The following is a 21922-nucleotide window of genomic DNA, read 5'->3' as shown; positions in this document are numbered from 1 at the left end:
ACGACGACGAGGGAAAATCAATTGTTTTTTTAATTTTCCCTTGTGGTCGTCTGTCAAATCCCCCCCTCACCCCCCCCAAACCCGGCCCCACCACGGTTACCTGCACGGGCCAAAGATGACATCAAATGCCATAAGTCTAAACTGCTTTGTCACACTAGATGGGGTAATGGGTTAGCCCATTTCTGACATGAGCTCTATAGCCATCTGAATAATGGCATTTTGCTTGATCACATGTGCACAACAGGCTGAAAATGAGTGTGTTTTTGTGCTTGAGCTTGATGTCCAGTACTTTATTTATTTATGTTTTCTTTCACTGGTTCCATTTAAGTTATTGTCTTCTTCTTTACCTTTTTCTAGTGTTCTCCACTTCCCCAGAAAGTTCTACTGGTTTGCTCGCTTGCTGCTCATTTCTTGTGCTATGTACCTTATCCTTGGCAGTCACTACTTCTAAACAGGGTTGTCAACTTGGAATTATTTTGTCCATACTGTATCATTGTTTTACTGTTCCTACATAATCATCTTGTTTAGAAGCATTATCTTGGCTGCCTTGTATCAGTACGTTGATATATTGCAAACTTTTAACATTTGAAGATGGCTGCCCAGTGCAATGTTTATTGAGCAGTAGTCATGGAATATTAGTATGCCTACTGTATCATTGCTTTTTACAATTCTAAGATGGCCAACATGCTGATTCTAAAAATGGCAGCTATGCTGGAACTTTAAAACAATGATACGCAATTCACAATACCATTGCAAGATAACTTCCCACTACGATATTTAATTTTATTTTTGTATTACAAATTTATGTCTGGCTATTTTTGGGGACAGTATATTTTCTTTTTTCTACTTTTATCCTTTACATTTAATTTGTGTGTTTGCTTTATTGTGGATGAGTAAATGGTTGGATGCAAGAATGCATTTGTTGGTGGATGAATTGACATAAAACTGCAACAATGTGTGACAGAGCACGTGTAAGATGAGGTATTAAGTACCTAAACTTATCAGTGATTGAAGAGGGACTTTCAGTTTTATGACAGACCTTGGCTTTGCAAGTGCTTGTTGGAAGTCTCTGGAGTACAAATCCACTGCTAACTTAATCCCATCATACAGGATGCACTGACAAAGAGTTGAGATTATAAAGACTGTCCAGTGCTATACCTATGGGAAGGGTAAAGATTGTGTTATGCCCATGCTGCCAGATGAATTCGGGGAACGTTTTATGAAATTTCCATGTTTTTGTCCAAGACTGGTGCAGTTTCCGGTTTCACTGTGGCAGAATGTGCAACTGGACATGGACAGATCATCCTTATGCAGATAATTGAGCTCTCATAGTGGCAGTATAGAATCCCAATGGCCGCCACTCTGTTGCATCATTTCATGATGCTGGGAATCCTGTCTCTACACTTACCACAGTGGAGCAAGGTGAAAAGGTATGGAGCTGAAGGAGAATATGGGAAGGACCGGCTCTATCCCAATATCCCTCTTTTAACCACCAATTTCTGTTTATCAGACTTTGCAAGCTGTGCAGTTTGCAAAGCTCGCACAGTTTAAAAAAATCATTAAGTTTTGAGGTGAACGGCTTTGTAAATGCACTAAAATGAATGACAAGCACTAGTTGTTAAATAATTTCTTTAATGCCCCTTATCATGTCTGGACGAAAAAGCCAGTTTGCTCATTTTTTTGACCACTAAAACCACAAAGCATCTCTTTATACCTGAATTTCAAAATCGAAATGATGCAAGTGGAATACTACTTATTATGCTTAAAACAAAAAAATACTCACCGCTGATCCTTGTCGACCTCTAATTCCTGTAACCTACAAAAAGAGAAATTGTAAGTAAGTATAAAAAAACATTTGCTGCAAGAAATGTATAATCATGTCCACATGCAGAAGCAGCTGCGACATTGATATTTGTTTGCATCTAGATTGCCACTTGTGGGATTTTAAGCACTTTTCACAGCCTGCGACATGGAGGGGCTGGCCCGCGTTTTCACTGGTTTGAAGGAAAAACTGGGGTTCAAATTACAGGAGCGCTACAGTTGTATTTCGGAACAGCGACAAAAGGATATTTTGCAGTGATAAATTAAAATACTGAAATATGAGCTAGCTGCCTAGGTATGTTATTGAAATTTAAGTTATTAAAATATGTAAAATGTGTCTGAAAAATGAATTTGACAATGTACGTTTAGTTTCCTGTTCCCCAATCCCATTAATACTGTGAAGTCTGAAACTCACTTGATTTTTGTGTCCACTTTATTCCCCTCCAAATAAAGTATGAATTGTTCTCCTTATGGGAGCACAGTGTATTTGAGGGCACTATTAGCTCGGAAACTAGCCATGGATTTCGGGTGATTTCTGATTTTTCTTTATATATCTTGTGTATTCTTGATATGAGGTTTAAAGCTCATCCACTGGATGGCATTCCATTCTGTGGTTGTCCAGTTCCGGTTCATTTATGCAAATAAGTACTTTATTTATCAAAGGGGTAAACATTGGTCCCTTAATATACGTGATTTTTTCCTATACATAACGCTGTCTACTAAATTTAGCACCCTTGTTATTAAAATGTGATTTTTTCTCTGTTGATTTTTATTGGTACTACCTGAAATGAACATATTTGTGTTCTGAACAGTAATAGCCTCTGTACATAACAGGCAGCCAAACAGAGTTGACAATTAGGGGCAAACGGTTTTTTACTCACGATTTCAAACTTTCTGCCACGATCGAAACTTCAAAAAATGAACACGAACAGATTCTATGTAGGAAATTATTGTAAAAAAAAAAAAAACTATTAAACTGCAGAATATTTGTGCACTTCAGACTGGGCAATTTTTTAAATCAAAAACTGCATTATCACAAACCACTGCGCCATTGGCACTATTTTATTTCTTCATTTCTAGTCACTATTCTAGAGTATTAGTTGGAAATATAATGTTGCTGATATCTATGGTTGTGACAACATTAGCCGTTGCAAATAATGTGGCTATATCTTATTGTAGTAGGTCCCCGTTATAGTTCTTGCCTACAGATAGCCTTAGCTGTTTGGCGAGACCTCATGGCTCTACATAACACAAACTAAACAAGCACAAACACACACACACATGCATTTCTGCATAGGTGCTTTTGTGCAGGCATTGGCTACTGTGGTTCAGCTGACTTTACTCATTGTCTGACAAGGATGTCCATCAGTCTTAGTATGCGCCCACGGTATGTTGCAGATGCGACTTAGATAAAAAAGTAGTTCACATCCATGATATGCCATGTTCATGCCCATGATCGGCCCCGCAAGCCCTCAAGTCCTTCCTCACCCAACTCACCACTCCTGCCCTCCACGTCCCTCTTATTTTTTAGGTCTCGCGAGCCAAAGGCTCGAAGAGACATTTTGTATATGGGCTTCAAAAAGTGCTACCAGGCCAGCCTAGAGCTACAGTGCATGTGCGCGGGCGCGCGCTTGCACTGCTTACTTTCACTTTCTCGGCCGCTTTGATCGCGATCACGATCACTTTCACTTTCGCGGCTTTGCTGCGCAGACCCAGCCTCCTCTGCCGGCACACCCACTGTTTTCATTGATTCACCTTCAACGCCACTTGTTGCTTCTTACTTTCCTACCCTTTCTCCTCTACCTTCCTCTCCTTTTAATCTGCCTTCACCGTATATCCTTTGCTCTCCTCCCTTCCTTCTTTACAACCTTCCTTACTTTTTTCATCCTTCCTTCATCCGCTTTCTCGTCTATGCCTTCCATTCTTAAAATGTACGCGGAGTCTGCGCAGTGTCTGCGGGGCTCATGCGCTTCGTCCTCTCCAGCATCAGAGCGGTCTGCTTCAGACGGAGAACGGCTCTCACCCTCTTTGTCCACCTCCATTATTGTGCGTGGTTTTTGACATCCGCGTCACCACCCATTTGGCGATTCCTTCATATTTATCCTTGGATATCCCTTGTTTCCCTTTGTGTGTTTTTTTTTTGGTCAGTCCCCCCAGGGCACAAGCAGGCATCCACTTCTGTCTTTTTTGCTCCGATCAGCTGTCCTGACAGAAGTGGATGCCTGCTTGTGCCCCGGGGGAACTGACACCAAAAACCGTATTTGGTCAACTTTTTGATGAGGAACGGGGAAGGGGCCTTTCATTGCTGTTATGATGTATGTTACTTTATATTCTCTGAGAAGATTCGACATTTATTTCAGGGAATGCAGAGATTTTTTCGAGGAGAAGTGAGCAATAACAGCGCTCCTTGTCAGTCTGTAACTGGGCGTTCATTATGAAAGAATTTAGATTATCCAGTCGCGATTCTATCTTCTTCACGTTCTTTGCCAGGGACTGTAATATTACAATCTGAGAGTCCATTTAGTCAGCATGCACCATTGCCACCTAGCCCATGGTTGTTAGTGTGGTGTCAATGACCGACCACCAGTTCTGTATCTGTAAGTTCATGACTGGTGTGTCAAAGGTGGACTTTTCGTTGTTAACCACTGAGCCAGGGTTATCCACCCTATCTTTCTGTACCAAAGGGGCTTTGTTGCACCTGAGAGATTCTGAGTCCAAGCGGGATCTAGGCTCCTTCTGAGACCCTCAAGTGGGTGAGTGATGAGATTGTTAATTTTTCCGTTTCGTTGTTTTTAATTTATAACGTTCATGACCACTATTACTTGACTGGAGGCCTAGTGGGTCCGTTACCGATAACAATTCTTCATCTCTTATGTACGGTTCCTCAGGTCTAATGAAACTAAAGTCTGTGCCATTGTGTTTTGATTAGGATTGCACGCACACACACACAACCACACACACACAACCACACACACACACAACCACACACACACACCCCCCACGCACACACACACAACCACAACACACAACCACACACACAGAGAACCACACACAAAACCACAAACACACACAAAACCACAAACACAACCACATACAACCACAACCACACACACAACCACACACACACACAATCACACACATACAACCACACACACACCCCACCACACAACCACACACACACAATAACACAAACACATAACCACACACACAATAACACAAACACAACCACACACAACCACAACACACAACCAACCACACACACAACCACACACACACACAACCACACACACACACACAACCACACACACACACAACCACACAACCACACACAACCACACAACCACACACACACACACACCACTCACACACACAACCACAACCACCCACAACCACAACCACTCACACACACAACCACAACCGCCCACAACCACCCACAACCACACACAAACCCCACAACCACACACAACCACACACAAACCCCACAACCACACACACAAACCCCACAACCACACACCCACAAACACACACACAAAACAATACACACACACAAACCCCACCACACAACCACACACACAAAACCATACACACACACAAACCCCACCACACAACCACACACACAATAACACAAACACATAACCACACACACAATAACACAAACACACACACAACCACAACACACACAACCACAACCCACCCCCCCCCCCACACCCACACACACAACCACAAGCACACACACACACAATAACACAAACACACAACCACACACAACCACAACTACACACACAACCACAACAGCACACAACCACACACACACACAGAACCACACACAAAACCACAAACACAACCACTTACAAACACACACAACCACACACACACACACACCACCACACACAAACCCCACAGCCACACACACAAAACCACACACACAATAACACACATAATCACACAAACACACACCCAACCACAACACACACCCAACCACAACACACAACCAACCACAACCACACTCAACCACACACACACAACCACACAAAACCACACACACACACACACCACCACACACACACACACACAACCACACACACACAACCACACACAACCACAAACACACACAACCACAATAACACAAACACACAACCACACACACACAATAACACAAACACACAACCACACACACAACCACAAACACAAAACCACAAACACAACCACAACCACACACAACCACACACGACCACAACCACACACACCCAACCACACCCACACACAACCACACACACAAACACAACCACACACAATAACACAAACACACAACCACAATAACACAGAACCACACACACAACCACACACAACCACACACAATAACAGAAACACACATCCACACACACAACCACAACTACACACGCAACCACAACACACACACTACTACACACACAATCACAACACCCACACACAGCCACACACACAACCACAAACCGTTTTCTGGCTGTCAGCATAAATACGCTGTCACCAAACACGATGAACACCTTGGGAAAGTTTGTGAAGTCACCCCCAACTTTGAAACCCCTTGTTGTAGCGGAGTGTGTGCTGTACACATGGCAATACCTTGACACAGCGGACTGTTGCAAGGAATGCTTTGAGCCTCGGAGGCTGACAGACCTCAGTCTGTGCATTAGTTCACCCCGTCTTGGCACTGCATAAAAACAGGATGCCCACTGTCCAACATGAAGTGAGACATTGTGATCGGGGCTGGAGATGCTGTTTAGCAATCTGCTTAGAACATTGTGTTTCATTTAGGGCATTAAACATAAAGGAGCACTGGCAATGCTGATAAAATGGATTTCATTTTGAGTAGTGACTAAAACTTTTTAAAAAGCCTGCTGTACTGAAACAAGCATTTGCAATGCAATAGGTCTCGCATTTGCAAAAGTTTCAGCTATTGACATTGTTCATGACAATGCCTTTTTAATCTATTTTATAAAACAAACACATAAATAAATGGCATTATCATTTACAATGCCAATAGCTAGTGTTGCATTATTATTAACAATGCCAACTGCTCACACTTTTATAATGCGAGACCTATTGCATTGCAAATGCTTGTTTTTATTTGTATTTTCTTTTTTTAACCCTGAGATAGGCCCAGTAGTGTAAGGAAACTTGAGGGGGCCCCCTACACGATACTTGGAGGGCCCCTCTCCGGACTCAACCAGGAGCTATCCGGCCAAAGACCTGTGCTGAAGGGGACCCCTGGAGCTTGGGCAACCCCGCACACTGGGGGCTGCGTGGGCCTGTGTTATACGCCTCCTGGCTCCAAAACTCAGTCTCAGCTGGCCTACTACCATGCAACCACTTCCTTCACTGTCTTTTTTGTTTATTTTTTATTTCCTTTAAGACGTGGCCCAGTAACGGAGAAATTCTACTGAGCTAATCGCTATATCATTACGTTCTTCGGTGCGCATTATATTTTCAGCTATCATTTTATCATAGCCGCCAGACATGCATGCTGTGTGAACCAGAAACCAAATGTATCTACATTTCTAGGAGCATGCCTGTGTTTGAGAATTTTTGGAGCCTACAGAACCTGTACGAAAGTAATGATTTAATGATGTGTATTGTATTGGTAAATGCACATTACAAGATGTCCCTTTCTAGGTCGCAGCCTACCAGACAGCACAGCTGTCTGATTTGCTAAAGACATCTTAAGAACTTTCTGAAAGTTGACCTAGGAATGCATTTTGCATGTTGCTTACCATTGGCTTTGTGGTTTGTAACTCACATTTTCTAGCTTTATATTTGCTGCCTTTATTTGCTTCAGCTGTTAAGCTTGAGTTAGTTTTTCCTGTTTACCAAACCTTGCTTACTGTATTCTTTAACGAACTCACTTTCTGTAAGCAGTCCTTTAAATCTTTTTCTTATCTTGTTGCATTTGCTGTATATCCGAAGAGAGTGGACAAATGTCAGGCACTCCCTTCTAGGGAGCTTGGTATTTATTTTAGTTTCTTTGACTTTAAAGTGAGAGAATTTATGTGATACACCTGCAAATACATATGTAAAAGGAGAGGGTGTAGTATGTTGTTTTTCTAGGCTTCAACAAAAAATTGAACTGTGATGATTTTTCAGAATATTTCAGAATTAGAACAAATGAAGCACATTTTTGTTTGTAATTCTAAAGTGTGGTGAAAACAAATATTTGAATATGATCAAAACACATTACAATACTCTAGGTGATGGAATTTGCACACATTTTCCTTTGTGTGCAGTAAAACCGTATTTCAGTGCAAATGTAATGGTGATTTCAATTGAAAATGTGTTATGTGTAATGGGAGTGCACTACCACACCATGCGTTCTCCACACTATGCCACTCCACTCTATGATGCCCTTCTACTCTATGCCAGGCTACTCTACAACATGTCATTCCACTTTATGTCCCTCTACTCCAAGACCCTCTGCGACATACCAGGTCACTCGAGTGCACATCATTCCAATCTATGCCACTTCCTCCATGACACAACACGTCACTCCACTTTACTCCCCTACACACCACCTACCCATCTACCCAACTCCACTCTACCCCACTCCAATCAACCCCACCCCACTCCAATCTATCCCACTCCAGTCAGATGTACCCCAATCTACCCCACCCCAATCCGCTTCGCTATAATCTACCCCAATCAACTTTACAACAATCTACCCCACTCTACCCAGTCTATCCCATTTCATTCAACTCCACCCCAATTTACTCACCCCACTCCAAAACACCCCAGTATACACCACCCACCCCACTCCACTTTACCTCACTGAAATCAACCCCACTTCAATCTACCACACTATCAAACTTCCCCAATCCACTCCACTGCGATTCAGTCCACCTCACACCACTCCAATCTATCCCACTTCAATCTACCCCACTCTAACTCAATATACCTCACTCTATCCCAATATACCCCGCTCTAGCCTAATATGTCCCATTACACCACAATCTTCCCCACTCTGCGTTAATCTACCCACTACGATCTACTCTCCTCCAATCTACCCCAATCAATCTAACCCAATCCTTCCCACCCTACCCCTCCAATCTATCCCACTCCAACCCAATCTACAGCACTCCACTCAAATCTTTCCCACTCTGCTCCAATCTACCCAGGTCCATCCACTAGACTTCAATCTACTCTAAGGTAACCCACTCCGGCCCACTCCAATGTACCCCAATCCAACTCGCCCCACTACAAACTACCCCACCCCATTCCACTCTTCTCCTACACTCCAACATACCCCAGCCCAATTTACCCCACTCAATTTCAATTTACCCCACTCCAAACTCCAGTGCAATTTATCCAGCACCTCTCCACTCTAATCTACCCCACTTCACTCCACTCTACCCCACTCCACCACAATCTGCCCCAATCCACCACAATCTACCCACTCCAATCTGCCACAATCTACCTTGCTCCAGTCCAATCTACCATACTCAAATCCACCTTATCTACACCCACTCCACTCTATCTACCCTTTTTCACTCTACCCCACTGCACTCCACTCTACCCAAATCTATCCTACTTCACTCCAATCTACCACACTCCAATCAAATCGACCCCACTCCGCTCCAATCTAACCCTCTTCACCCCAATCCACCCCACTCCAATCTACCCCATCTCACTCTTATCAACCCTACTATAATCTACCCCATCCCAATCTGTCCCACCCAATCTACCCCACTCCAATCTACCCCTACCAGCTCCATTCCAATTTACTCTAATCTACCCCACTCCACTCAATCTAACCAATCAACCCCCACTCCAATCCGATCCACAGCATTCCACTCAAATCAACCTCACTCTGCTCCAATCTAGCTCAGTCTACCCCATTTCACTCCAATGTACTCCAATCCAACTCACTCTAGTGTACCCCATTCAACCGACTCTACTCCAATCTACCCCACTCCACTCCAATCTACCCCACTCCAACTTACCCCACTCCATCCCAATTCACCCCAAACTACAGTGCAATCTAACCAACTCCTCTCCTCTCTAATCTACCCATTCCAATCTACCACACTCCACCACAATCTACCCCACTTACCCACAATCTACCCCACTCCAAACTACCATAATCTACCCCACTCCCATCTACCACACTCCAATCCACCCTACCTACCCCACTCCACTCCAATCTACCCCTCTTCACTCTACCACACTACAGTCCCCCCTACCCAAATCAACCCACTCCACTTCACTCCAATCTAACCCACTCAAATCTACCACACACAACTCAAATCTACCACACTCCACCCAGTCCATTTGGCCTCACTCTAATCTATCACACTATTATCTACCCTCCCTAATCTAGTCCACCCCAATCTACCCCACTCCAATCCATATAATCTATTCCACTCCAATATACCACACTCTACCCCAATCTACCCTAATTCATCCCAATCCACCCCGCTGCAAAATTCCTAACTCCACTCTAACCCCACTCCAATCTACCCTACTCAAATCTACCCCACTCCAAACTACCCCACTCCAATCATCCCTCTTCAATCTACCCCACTCCATTCCAATATCCCCAACTCTAATACATCTTCCCTGCCCCACTCCACTCCACCTTAATGTGTCCCACTCCACTCCACTCTTCCCCAGTCAATCCCACTCCGCTCCAATCTACCCTATCCCACTCTACACCACTCCACTCTACCCACTCTGATCCACCCAATATAACCCACTCTACCTCCATCTACCACACTCCACTCAACTCTACCCAATCTATCCTACTCTACTACACTCCATACTACCACATGCCACTCAAATCGACACCACCCCAATCCAATCTAATCCACTCAACCCCAGTCCACCCCACCCACTCCAATCTACCCTGCCCACTACACCTCAAACTACACTACTCTAATCTACTCCATCAAATCCTCCCACCCTAATCTATCCCAACCTAATGCAATCTACCCACTGCAATCTGTCCCACTCCAAACTACCCCACATCACTCTATCCAACTCCACTCTAGTCTACCCCACTGCACTTCAATCCAACCCAATCTACCCCACTCCACGCCACCTCAATCTAGCCCACTCCAAACTACCCCATTCCAACTATCTCACTCCAATCTACCCCACTACACTCCAATGAACACCACTTCATTGCAATCTATGCTACCATAATCCACACAATCTATCCCATTCCATCCTAATGTAACCCACTCCACTCTACCCCACTCCAATCTACCACTCTCTACTCCAATCTACCCGACTCCACTCCAATCTACTGCACTCGATTCTTCCCTAATCTACCCCACTTCACTCCAATTTATCCCAATATCTCCCACTCAACTCCAGTCTGCCCCACTCCACCCCATCTATTCCATCCAAATCTACCCCTCTCCCCCACTCCAATCTACTACACTCCAATATACACCACTCCAATCTACCCCACCCCATCCTACCCCACACCATTCCAATCTACCCCACTCCCCTCTAATATATCCCAATTTAGCCTTGAAACTACCCCCATTCCATTCCATTCTACCCAGCCTATAATCCATCTAATCTACCCCACTCCAATCTACCCGACTCCACTCCGATCTACCTCCACCTCATTCCATAACAATTCGCTGCAACATAATTCACCCACCTCACTCCAATTCATCCCACTCCATTCTATCACACTCCAATCTAATACATCTTAATCCACCTCAGTCCAGTCCACCCAACTGCAAACCACCTAAATACGACCTGCTCCAATCCGATCTACAGCACTCCAAACCAATCCAATCAAATCCACCCCACTGCAACCCAATCCAACTCTCCCCAGTCCAATCCAACCCACTACAGTTCAATCCACCCCATTTCAGTCCAGTTCAATCAAATCCACTCCACTCAAATCCAGTTCACTCAACCCCAATACAATTCATCCCAATCCAATCCAGCCCACTTTAATCCACCCCACCCCTCCCCAGTCCATGCCACTTAAATCCAATCCACCTCAGTCAGTCTAATCTACCCCACTCAATCCAATCCACCTCACACCACCCCACTTTAGTCCAGCCCAATCCACCCCACCCCACCACATCTACTCCACCCCACTCAATTTTTCATTGCATGTTTGTAACACACATTTTTAAAACAGGAGCCAGTGAATGCTCTTAGATAAAAGACATTCACATTGACAACACCTAAAGCTCTTGAAATACAGAGATCGACTGGCTTTGCCAGTGTTTGTTGTTTTCGCACTCAATGAGAGAACATTGCTCTCTACGCAGTCTCCCTGGTGTCTTTCTTCCCACCTCCATGCCCTCTAATCACCTTCAACCCACGTTATCTTTCATTTCGTTTTTTTGTTGTAATTGTTTATGAGAGCCTGTCAGCTGCACACTGCGCCTGCTACCGGACTGCTCGCGTATGCTCATTAGCGCGTCACCACGAGCATACTTTAATTCTTGATTTACCTTTTGGAGATGGTCATAGGCCATCCTTGGATGGCAAATTGATAATATCATACAGAAACAAATACCAGCATGGTGGTCTTCTATCAGAATGTAAGCGCATGCAGACACACTCTCCAGCAGCCATCTTACAATATTGTGTCTTGCAGTCTGACAAATAACATTGTGTACCGGATGCTGTATGAGTGACAATCATTTAATGAATTTTGTTAAACTATAATAGAAATCATTGCAAGATGATCATCAATGTTTACACGTGCTTGCTCGACCATTTTCACAAGTATGTTTTGACAAAAAATCACTCTAAGATGGCCGTCCTTGTATCCACCCGCAGGCATGGATGGACATTTTGAAATGCTTGCGGCCTTATAGCGTGCCAAAGCAAATATACATTGCCACAGGCAAGAGGTCCTGGCCAGCATGTTCATGGCGAGACCTATTGTTTTTATCAATGCTTCTTTTCACTAGATTGGCCCACCCTCAGCGCACGTCTTCTTCTTGGAATACGGTATGGGATGCCTTTGCTCTTGAAAATGTTACTTGGATGTGTAAAATAAATGGTATGTCAATCTATACCAAGTCACAGTATAAATGGAATAGGTTTAATAATCTAAATGATAGATACAATTATGCCAATATATCACAGTATTTAACTCATGATTTATATTTTCTCAAAACAATAATACATTGGAAATGTTTCATTAGAAAAACATATTTGTACAGTTGGCTAGCAAACCACTGAGATAACTTACAGCAGGTATCTGCCCCGGCTCTCCCTTTTGACCCTGTGAATCAAAAACAAATATACATTGTCAATATATGAACTTATCAAAACGCCTAAAATGTAAAGTAAACTGTGTGGAAAGTGTTGCCCTATATGAATCGTTACTTAAAGATAAGGACAGATGGGAAATGTAAGTTGTTTTTGACTGCAAGAGCAGTCACAAAGCATGAATGTATTTCCTCGGGTCTATCAAGAAAGGAGGGAAGGTCTCTTTCCCATCCCCTTTACCACGTGATTCGCAAGGAATAGCAATGTTCAAACTCTGTGCTTCAGAGGCATTTGAGACTAACAGTCTCATATTATTCACGGCAATTTGTATGTTCACGCTTACATTGCCTGCTCATTTGAGCATTGTATCCTTTGTATGGGTGAACTAAAGAGAGGCAATCCTATTTCTCCCTGACCAGCTTCCTTATGCATCCCCTTCTACCATTTTCTTTCTTAATACAACTCTCATCTTTATGCAGCTTTGATGCAACCTTTAACCTCAATCTTTCACTTTTTCAGTTCACATCTGGTTGGTTTCCCATACATAGAGAAACCAACTTTACATCGGTTGACACTCCCAATACCTTACGGCATTCCAGACATTCACATCCCTAATTCTCACAGTAATTATTTCCAGTCTTAATTATTATTCCTTTCTTCTCTAGGGACATGTCTCTGACTAGGCTGCTCCTACACTTCTAGCTTTGATTTTTCTAGTTGTCTGTTTTTGGATCTCTCCTCACAATACATCTTCCCTTTTTAGGTCGAGCCTGGGCAGCGCATTCACTACTTTGCGAGGCATGCTGTATTAGAGTATGGAAATGGACTACTGCCCACTCTCTGCCCATATTTTTCATTGGCTTCTGTCATTGCCCTTGTAAATGCTGGATTCTGATTCGTTAATAGGCTTGTTAGTCCCTCCTTAGTACCGCCTTGTCTTCATTTGTAACCACCAATGAGGACTGGCCCTTTTACTTCTGTTGTTACATGGCATGTTTATTTTAATCTGTAAGCGCTATTTTCTTTAATGAATTTCTGGTCCTGCAGGCACTAAGTGTAGCTTGCCATACGTGCTTTCACTTTCAAAGCAGCCCAGGACAATCGCGGCAGATACTTTGAAATGCCTGCTTTTACGAGAATTTGAGCAATTGCCATTAGAAATGACAATAGCTTAAACTCTCGCAAATGCTAGACCTATTGCATTACAAATATGTTTTTGGGTGAAAGCACCTCTACAGTGCATTCACTTTAATGTCTGCCACACCCCTTTCTTTACATGCGGCTCCTCTAAAGAAAGGGACACACCTGCTATTAAAGTGAAAAAGCGGCCTAGGGGCACTTTTACAGAAAAAGCATCTGTTTGTCAACTTGACAAACAGATGCGTTTTTTGTGTAAAAGCGCCCCATAAGGTGCTTTCACTTTAATGGCAGCATCACCCCTTTCGTTAGACGCGGCTCGTCTAATGAAAGGGGCGTGGCCGACATTACTGTGGAACAGTGACGGCCCGTGTAGGGCGTTTTACCGGGGCGGTGACATGGCGCAGAGGAGGGGCAGGGTGGGGGGTTGCAAAATGCGGCAAACGGCCGATTTCAGGTAAGTTACGAAAGAAATTAATAAAATGAATTTCGTTGCGCGCGCTGCATCGCATTTGGCGATGCAGCGCGCGCAACGAAATTCGTTTTATTAATTTCTTTCGTAACTTACCTGAAATCGGCCGTTTGCCGCATTTTGCAACCCTGCCCCTCCTCTGCGCCACGTCACCGCCCCGGTAAAAAGCCCTACACAGGCCATCACTGCTGTGGAAGCACGGCATGGGATGCTTTTCCAAAAATTGCATTTGCAATGCAATAGGTCTCGCATTTGCGGGAGTTTAAACTATTGGCATTGTCATTTACAATGCCAATAGCTCAAACTCTCATAAATGCGAGACCTATCGCATTGCAAATGCTTGTTAACCTTTATACCCTGGCTTTACATTCCATTCAATTATTTTTTTTTAAACAAATACATGGCACAGCATTGACCCAAAGCCCATACATCCACAGGATTCTGTTCAAGTTTCGCAGTGTACCATTTGAGAATAAAACAAAAGAAAAACAAACTTCAAGCACAGATTAGGCACCCTTACCTCCCCCTGCCCCATCCGAGTGTTAAAGCTTTGAATCGGGCTGATTAGCTGAATCTGTGTTAGGGAAACTACGTCAGTTAGATTGCATTTCCTGTTCTATGAGGGATTCGGGGGACTCTACCACCGGTAAGTCTATACCCTTATATTCGGCCCACTGTTTCCTTATTGCCCTGTGTTTTTGCGGACAACCCTATTTGACTTCTGTATTATCTGCACAGTCTTTAAAAGTATTCCTAATCTCTCTGCTGCATATCATCCCTTCCCAATGCAATTCTGTGTCCTGTTCTCTCTCCATTTATCGTAGTCATTGTTTGTCCCCTACCTCTCTATCTTCACTTTCACTTCAAATCATTTTTATTTAAAAAGTTATCCAAATTCTGAAGCCTCCATTCATTCTGATCTTGCCATTGTGGACTATGGCTATCTCACCCTATTTGGATGACCCCGTCTCTCACAGCTCGCTCACCTTACACAATCACTTCAGAAATCCTTGTAGTGAGGGAGTCCTACTTTGTTTATGGTGACTCAACTAAAGATGAACCTGATGAGAGGCAAGTCATTTGACTCATACCTCCTCAATGTGGTACAAGCCACTTGACTAATTTAAAGCACTTGACTAATTAAGGGACCAAAGCAGTCCACATCTCTCTAGGAAAAGGCTTGACTCTTATCTAAGTCCAAGCAGGATTTCTGATTTCTCTTGCTCTCTTCCCCCTCGTTCGCTCCTCCCTCTTTGTCACCTACCTGATTGTTTCTTGTTCTATAAAAGTTTCAGCTAAATTGATGTTTAAAAATACCCTGCAGTTAAACAGATAAATAGTACAACTGTTGATACCTCCTCCTTTACTAGTTATCCTCTTTTTACTAGTTCATAGCATAACTACTTTTATTCTCGGTGATGTTTTTTACTCTGTAAACCATTTTGGAAAAAACTCTGTATTTTTTAAATTAAATTAGGGACATTTATTGCCAGGAAAACAGCACAAGTGAATGTCAGAAAAACATTACTCTTATCAGGAACAAAAACTGACCACTTTCTCAATCAGTTTCAACCTCAACCGCTAATAAAGTTTTTGCTTTGTCACTCCCTGGAACGTGAATAGCTGTTGTATTGCATATATCTACTTTTCCTTTTGAGCTTTCTCAATTTCTTTTCACGTCATATTATTTCACTGTGATCTCTTCTTTCTTCCCTGGTGGTGTGGACTTGATTTTTTGGCGGCTCATTTTTGTTACTGCACTGCTTAAATATGTATTCAAAGACATATGTCTCATGGTTTAGATAATGTTGTGTTATGTTAGAGAGTATTTATAGAGTGCAGCTGTCACTCCGAGGAGCATCATGGCGCTATAGTAGATTAAGTTGTGGGCAGAAAGACAATTAAGGGCTGGAATGGAAGGGGTTAGATGAGTGCTCTACATAGTGCATCTGGGGCCATGAAGTGCAGTGATATCCTCAGGGTATGAGAAACATTCAATGAAAACTATAAATAAAATGAATTAAAAATAATACAAATAAATAGAAATGTGAAGAATATAGCTTACCTTGGGTCCTCTCCCTACAAAGGAAATAAAAAAGAATGTTATTAATATAGAAATAATCGATTTTCTGTTTAGCTCTACTTGCAATATGTTGTGGCGTGCCTTAGAAATCCGCATAGGACTCCATAATGCTTTGTAGGTGTTCCATTACTTTCAAGCGCAAATCCTGATTTGCTTGAGAAAGTAGTCCTAAAGTGCTACTTTGTGTTAAGGGGGCATTCCATGGGTGGCACATTGAATTTCCAAAGCAACCAACCACCCATGAATTTTGATGCAATGTTCTATTTACTAAAAATGTAGACTGGATTTTACGCCAAAAATCAAGGCCTCCTCGAGGAAGGCTTGAAGCTTTAGAAATTTGGGTGTGTGACACGAAAAAAAACCAAAAATGTATCTTCCAGCTTGCTTTAACCATGATTGTATTTGTTCAACCATAAAAACAGGAAGCCATTGGAATTAATCCCTGTTTGTTAACTACATTAGCAGACGAGAATGTATAGGAAAAGTAATACGTTGAGCCCAAATCTGGCTCATCCCTTAGAGTACCGGTGCACTTTCAGGCCAGATGGATACCATCTTCTCTCAGCAGTCAGTATTTGAGCAATGGTTTCCGACTGCAATTGTGGTCACAATACATTGATTGAAGGCAACTTGCATGTTTGTGGTTACATAGTCTATAGTTTTGTGAATGTCGGACTTGACTGCAAAAAGGATTGATAAATCAGGTCCCCATGGATGGTCAGCATGCGAAGAAAGGACCGTCAATAGAGTTACAGCTGCTTGCAAATTGTGATTCTATTCCAAAGGCTCATCCACAGCCATGGCAAAATAATTTCATGTTATCCCCGACCAGTCATGAATTCTGCATTTCCACAAGAGATATGCAAGGTGTCATCCTGCTATAGTGGAGACACGTTCTTAATACAACAATGGGCCACAGAAAAATGTGACATGTGGCCTCTCTGAGCTTTATGGAAACAGTGCCCTGATTAAATAAAAGACTGCCAGTGGCTATTTAGAGAACTGTGTCAACTATTAGTAGGTGTTAAGAATTCAGGCTCATTGAACTAATGTGGTGCATGGAAAATAGCAATGATACCCTTCCTGCAGGCTCACTTATACTTACTCCTGGTCATAGAAAGGGAGACATATAAAAATAATAAGAACATTGAGGAAATAGTAACTGTGTTCAATTCCCCTTTAATGACCAACCTTATCATAATTCTTTGGCTCACTCAAAAACAGTTAAATAGTCAGATATAAAATAACTGCAAATCTTAGACTTGGATATTTAGGGACACATGACTGCAACCTCTGAAACACACCTTGTACATTGTGAGGTGAAACGTGAAGTCTTGAAACAGTCTTGGCATGGCGAAAGGGCAGAGTTAAGGACATCATCGTTGAAGAATTGTAGTACTGAGTGGGTTGGTAGCGAGAGCTGGCTAAGGGGTTTGCGTCATATCATAAGATTTTATTAGGTTGGAAACCTAACAATAGTGTTCAAACCAGCAGCTGATGATAGGGAGAATCTGCTACTAAATAAAAGACACCACCCACTGCTATGGGGTCATTTACTCTGTTGTCTCTGAGCGATTTGGGTTTTGCGAAATAAACATTACCGATGGGCACTTATGACCAACTTATAATAAATGCACAGTCAGTCTAAATGCAGTTCATTTTAAATGTCTTTATCAAGTCATACCTAAACAAAAATATCTATTAATACTTAGGTCCGAACTTTTACTACAATATTTTCAGAATCCATATTAATTCCCTTCAAAGTCAGGCTTAAAAACCATGTCCATCATTCTCTAAACTAATCCATTTAATCTGCAATGACAAGTTACTCAACGTGATGGTATGGACATTTCAAACAAAGAGCAATGACAATTATAACTCAGATGGAGGGGCTTTAATGAACCATTTAGCCCTCGGTGCGGGGCTACCATGGGGTGATGTAGTGGCATCTGCCATATACACTGTTTTGACAATAGAAAGTGGCATTTTATTTTAAAAATCACATGCATTTCCATGTTTAATGAAACAAATATATCTCACAATGAATCGCCCATGCAATCGTTGTCTGACTAACCTCCATAGGGTACGTTCCCGCCCCCAGTGTTCGGGCACACTGGGCAGCATTCTCCACTAGGGATCTCGGGCCTGTCGCAGTCGGTGATATCAGGGCACTGGATCTCATCACAGAGGATGGCACCGCTGTCACAGACGCATATCTGGCATGGTGAGGGTTTCCAAATGTCTTGGTTCATGTACGTCTGGCCGTCTTGCCTGCAGACACTACCCACATCTCCTGCAATGAAAACGAAGAGCTCAGGGTATGATCTGCATTCATTGACAAATCTATTCACAGACTCACATCATGGTTCCTACAACAGATCCGGACAAAGGACAAAGTTACGCAATGTCTGGATCTATTTAAAAAAAGATAACAGCATCTTGTCACAAATGTGTACATACATGGCAGCTGAATAGTTTGGATAAGTAAGACAGTAAAAGGAGGAACAATTAAAATGTAAGTTGGACCAATGAAGGCAAGGGTGATAGGGAATTGTTGCTGTGACTCACCAAAAGAATAATGCATGGCACATAGCAAAAATCAGATTTGAAATGCATTAAATCTCAAAAGGAATCATTGATATAAGGGCTAATGGACATCCCAGAGAGTCCAAAGCAGTAGCGGCTGCAATCATGGACACTGCACTGAGATGAGAGGCTATTAATCGTGTAATATTGCTGATTAATCCATTATCTGTGCAAGGAAAATACAAGTGTGAAGTCCGAGGTCACAGGCAGGCAAAGCATGCTTAGATTTATATTCACTAAATCATCAGCCCAACATAGGTGGATAGCTATTCCATCGCTACTCTCAGCAGAACCTGGCACATTCACCTGCCGGCAGTCCTATAGGGCGTTTGACCTATTCTCTTCTCCTGAAATAGCAGCTTGTGTTCACTGTCACCCTCAGAGTGTCACAGTCATTGTTGATTAGGGTGCAAGAAACCATGGGCAGAATTTCGAAGGAACTAAAACCAGCCGTAGTGTCTGCTTCCTTTCACATCACACCATTGCCTCATTGAAGGAAATTAGGGGCATATTTATAGGGGTTTATCACCACAGGAACGTCACTTTTTGTCACATTCATGTGGCGATAAACCCTTCCCCTTATTTACATGGCGGCGTTAAGCCACTTAACATGAAAGGGGCAGGCAATGGGTGTTGCGGTGGGCGTTCCGCCACAACATCACAACATCCATTGATTTTGACACTGTGTCATATTTACAAGGGTGGCGTAAATATAGGGCAGTGCCAAAATTAAGACCAAAAATAACCTGGTCTTAACATGGGGAAACGAGGAGAAATTATTAATTTCTCTTCGTTTTTGCTGTTTATATGTGTGCTGCATTATTGTGCAGCACACATAGAAACAGCATATCGCATGAATTATGTCCCTTCCTGCACATTAACAATCATAAAATAAATGGTGATTTGCAACTTCTATGTGTGAGCACACATAGGAGTTATACATCACCATTAGTGATTGCTTATGTGCAGGAAGAGGCACCTTCCTGCACATAAACACTCATTTCCTCAACGCAGACACCCTTATACTATTGTGCGTTTTCAGAAACCCTGTGTTTTCAGAATGGAGGAGAGCAGCGTTAGCAATTGTAGCTTAACGCCGCGCTCCGCCATTCTATTGTAAATATGCCCTTAGTTTTGGCGATATGCACTGCGAGTCTTTTGAGCTGGCTTTGTATACTTTATTTTGAAAAATTTGAAGATCAGCAGGCGATGTTTTCAACTGTATCTCACTGACCTCCAAGCTGCAACAACTAGGGCTACAGTCATGCCACCAAGTTTTAATTAATATTACGGGTGTGGTATAGTCTTAAATGGCAATTCAACGAATAATCCTTCATTAGTAAAATCTAAAAGTGTGAATCCAATCCGCTAACCTGGCAAGAATCCTTACAGGTACTTGCCCGGGGTTTCTTGATTGATCTTAGGGGAGTCCCCTTCGGTTTGATAAATTTACCATAACTTGTGACATTTGATGCATGAAGAAGAAATCCCTTAATGTTTTGTTCGCATGTATGATGCAACAACGCATTCCGTTGCAACGCATGCCTTTACCACGCAAGCATTATAACGCAAATGCCTTTACCACGTACAACCTTTACCACGCATGCTTTTACAATGTATTTTGTTGTAAAGCTTGTATGGTAAAGGTCCATGTGTGATAAAAATGTTCCCTAACTCCTGCCCTCAGACCTCAAGCCAGACACTGAACCTCCCCCACCCAACCCTTTTTTAAATACCCGACCCCTGCCCTAATCCCTAAAAATAGTCCCCTGCATGACCCCCACTACCCCTGCCCTTTTAAAATAAATACAGAATCTGCCCTAAGACCTAATTGTAGAACCCAGAGCAAACCCCACTGTCCCCTGCTCTTTTTAAAAAATACCCAACCACTGCCCTAATCCCTAAAAATACACTCCTGCACAACCCCCACTGCCCTCACCCTTTTTTTTTAAATCCATGACCCTGCCCTAAGGCCTAAACTTAGAACCCAGCGCGACCCACACCGTCTCTGCCCTATGAAATGTAAAGAATCACAGTAGTCAAGATTAATGAATCCATAAGTTTCTTATAATGGACTTATTTTCAATCCATCATTGTCTTGGTTCAATGACAATCATCATTCAATAGTCATTTCAAATGCGCTCCAATGCATTTCGGGCATTGCGCCCTTCGTCAGGGAATATTTAGATATGTAGTAGATATCGTTTATCTAAAGTCTCCGTGACGATAATCAAACGAACGCCGGTGGTGGTGTCTGTGTATAAAAAAAAAAAATTGAAATTTGAAATCACTATTGAATGATGATTGTCATTTAACCAAGACAATGATGGATTGCAAATAAGTCCATTATAACAAACTTATGGATTCATGAATCTTGACTACTGTGATTCTTTACATTTCATACCAATGGACACTAATCCTTCTTATAGGGTCAAAGATTGTGCCGAGGGGGATTCAACCCAGGTTCTAGGGCTGAACTACCTATTATACATTAATCCGCATAGGATGCCATGGAAAAATAAAAGGACTTAATAAGCTTAGCTATAGGAGTGACAAACAAATTAAACATTCTGGAACTTAGGGATGAGCATTGCGGTACC

The 21922-nt window shown here is 42.6% G+C and overlaps 1 protein-coding gene across 1 annotated transcript in view; it reads right to left on the bottom strand.

The window, feature by feature from the left end:
- COL5A2 (collagen type V alpha 2 chain) overlaps nucleotides 1-21922 on the bottom strand; it is a 333083-nt gene that overhangs the window by 177770 nt on the left and 133391 nt on the right. The window contains exons 2-5 of the mRNA XM_085647093.1: nucleotides 18811-19029; nucleotides 16719-16732; nucleotides 13025-13057; nucleotides 1784-1816 (exon numbers count right to left, since the gene is read on the bottom strand). Coding sequence (XP_085503219.1) covers nucleotides 1784-1816; nucleotides 13025-13057; nucleotides 16719-16732; nucleotides 18811-19029 — 299 coding nt within the window. The remainder of the gene's footprint in view (nucleotides 1-1783; nucleotides 1817-13024; nucleotides 13058-16718; nucleotides 16733-18810; nucleotides 19030-21922) is intronic.

Source organism: Triturus cristatus, chromosome 3_2 (genome assembly GCF_964204655.1).
Source record: "Triturus cristatus chromosome 3_2, aTriCri1.1, whole genome shotgun sequence".
In the NCBI taxonomy this organism is placed as follows: Eukaryota; Metazoa; Chordata; class Amphibia; order Caudata; family Salamandridae; genus Triturus; species Triturus cristatus.
Note: the sequence above shows the minus strand (reverse complement) of the source record. Positions and strands in the feature narration are given on the sequence as shown.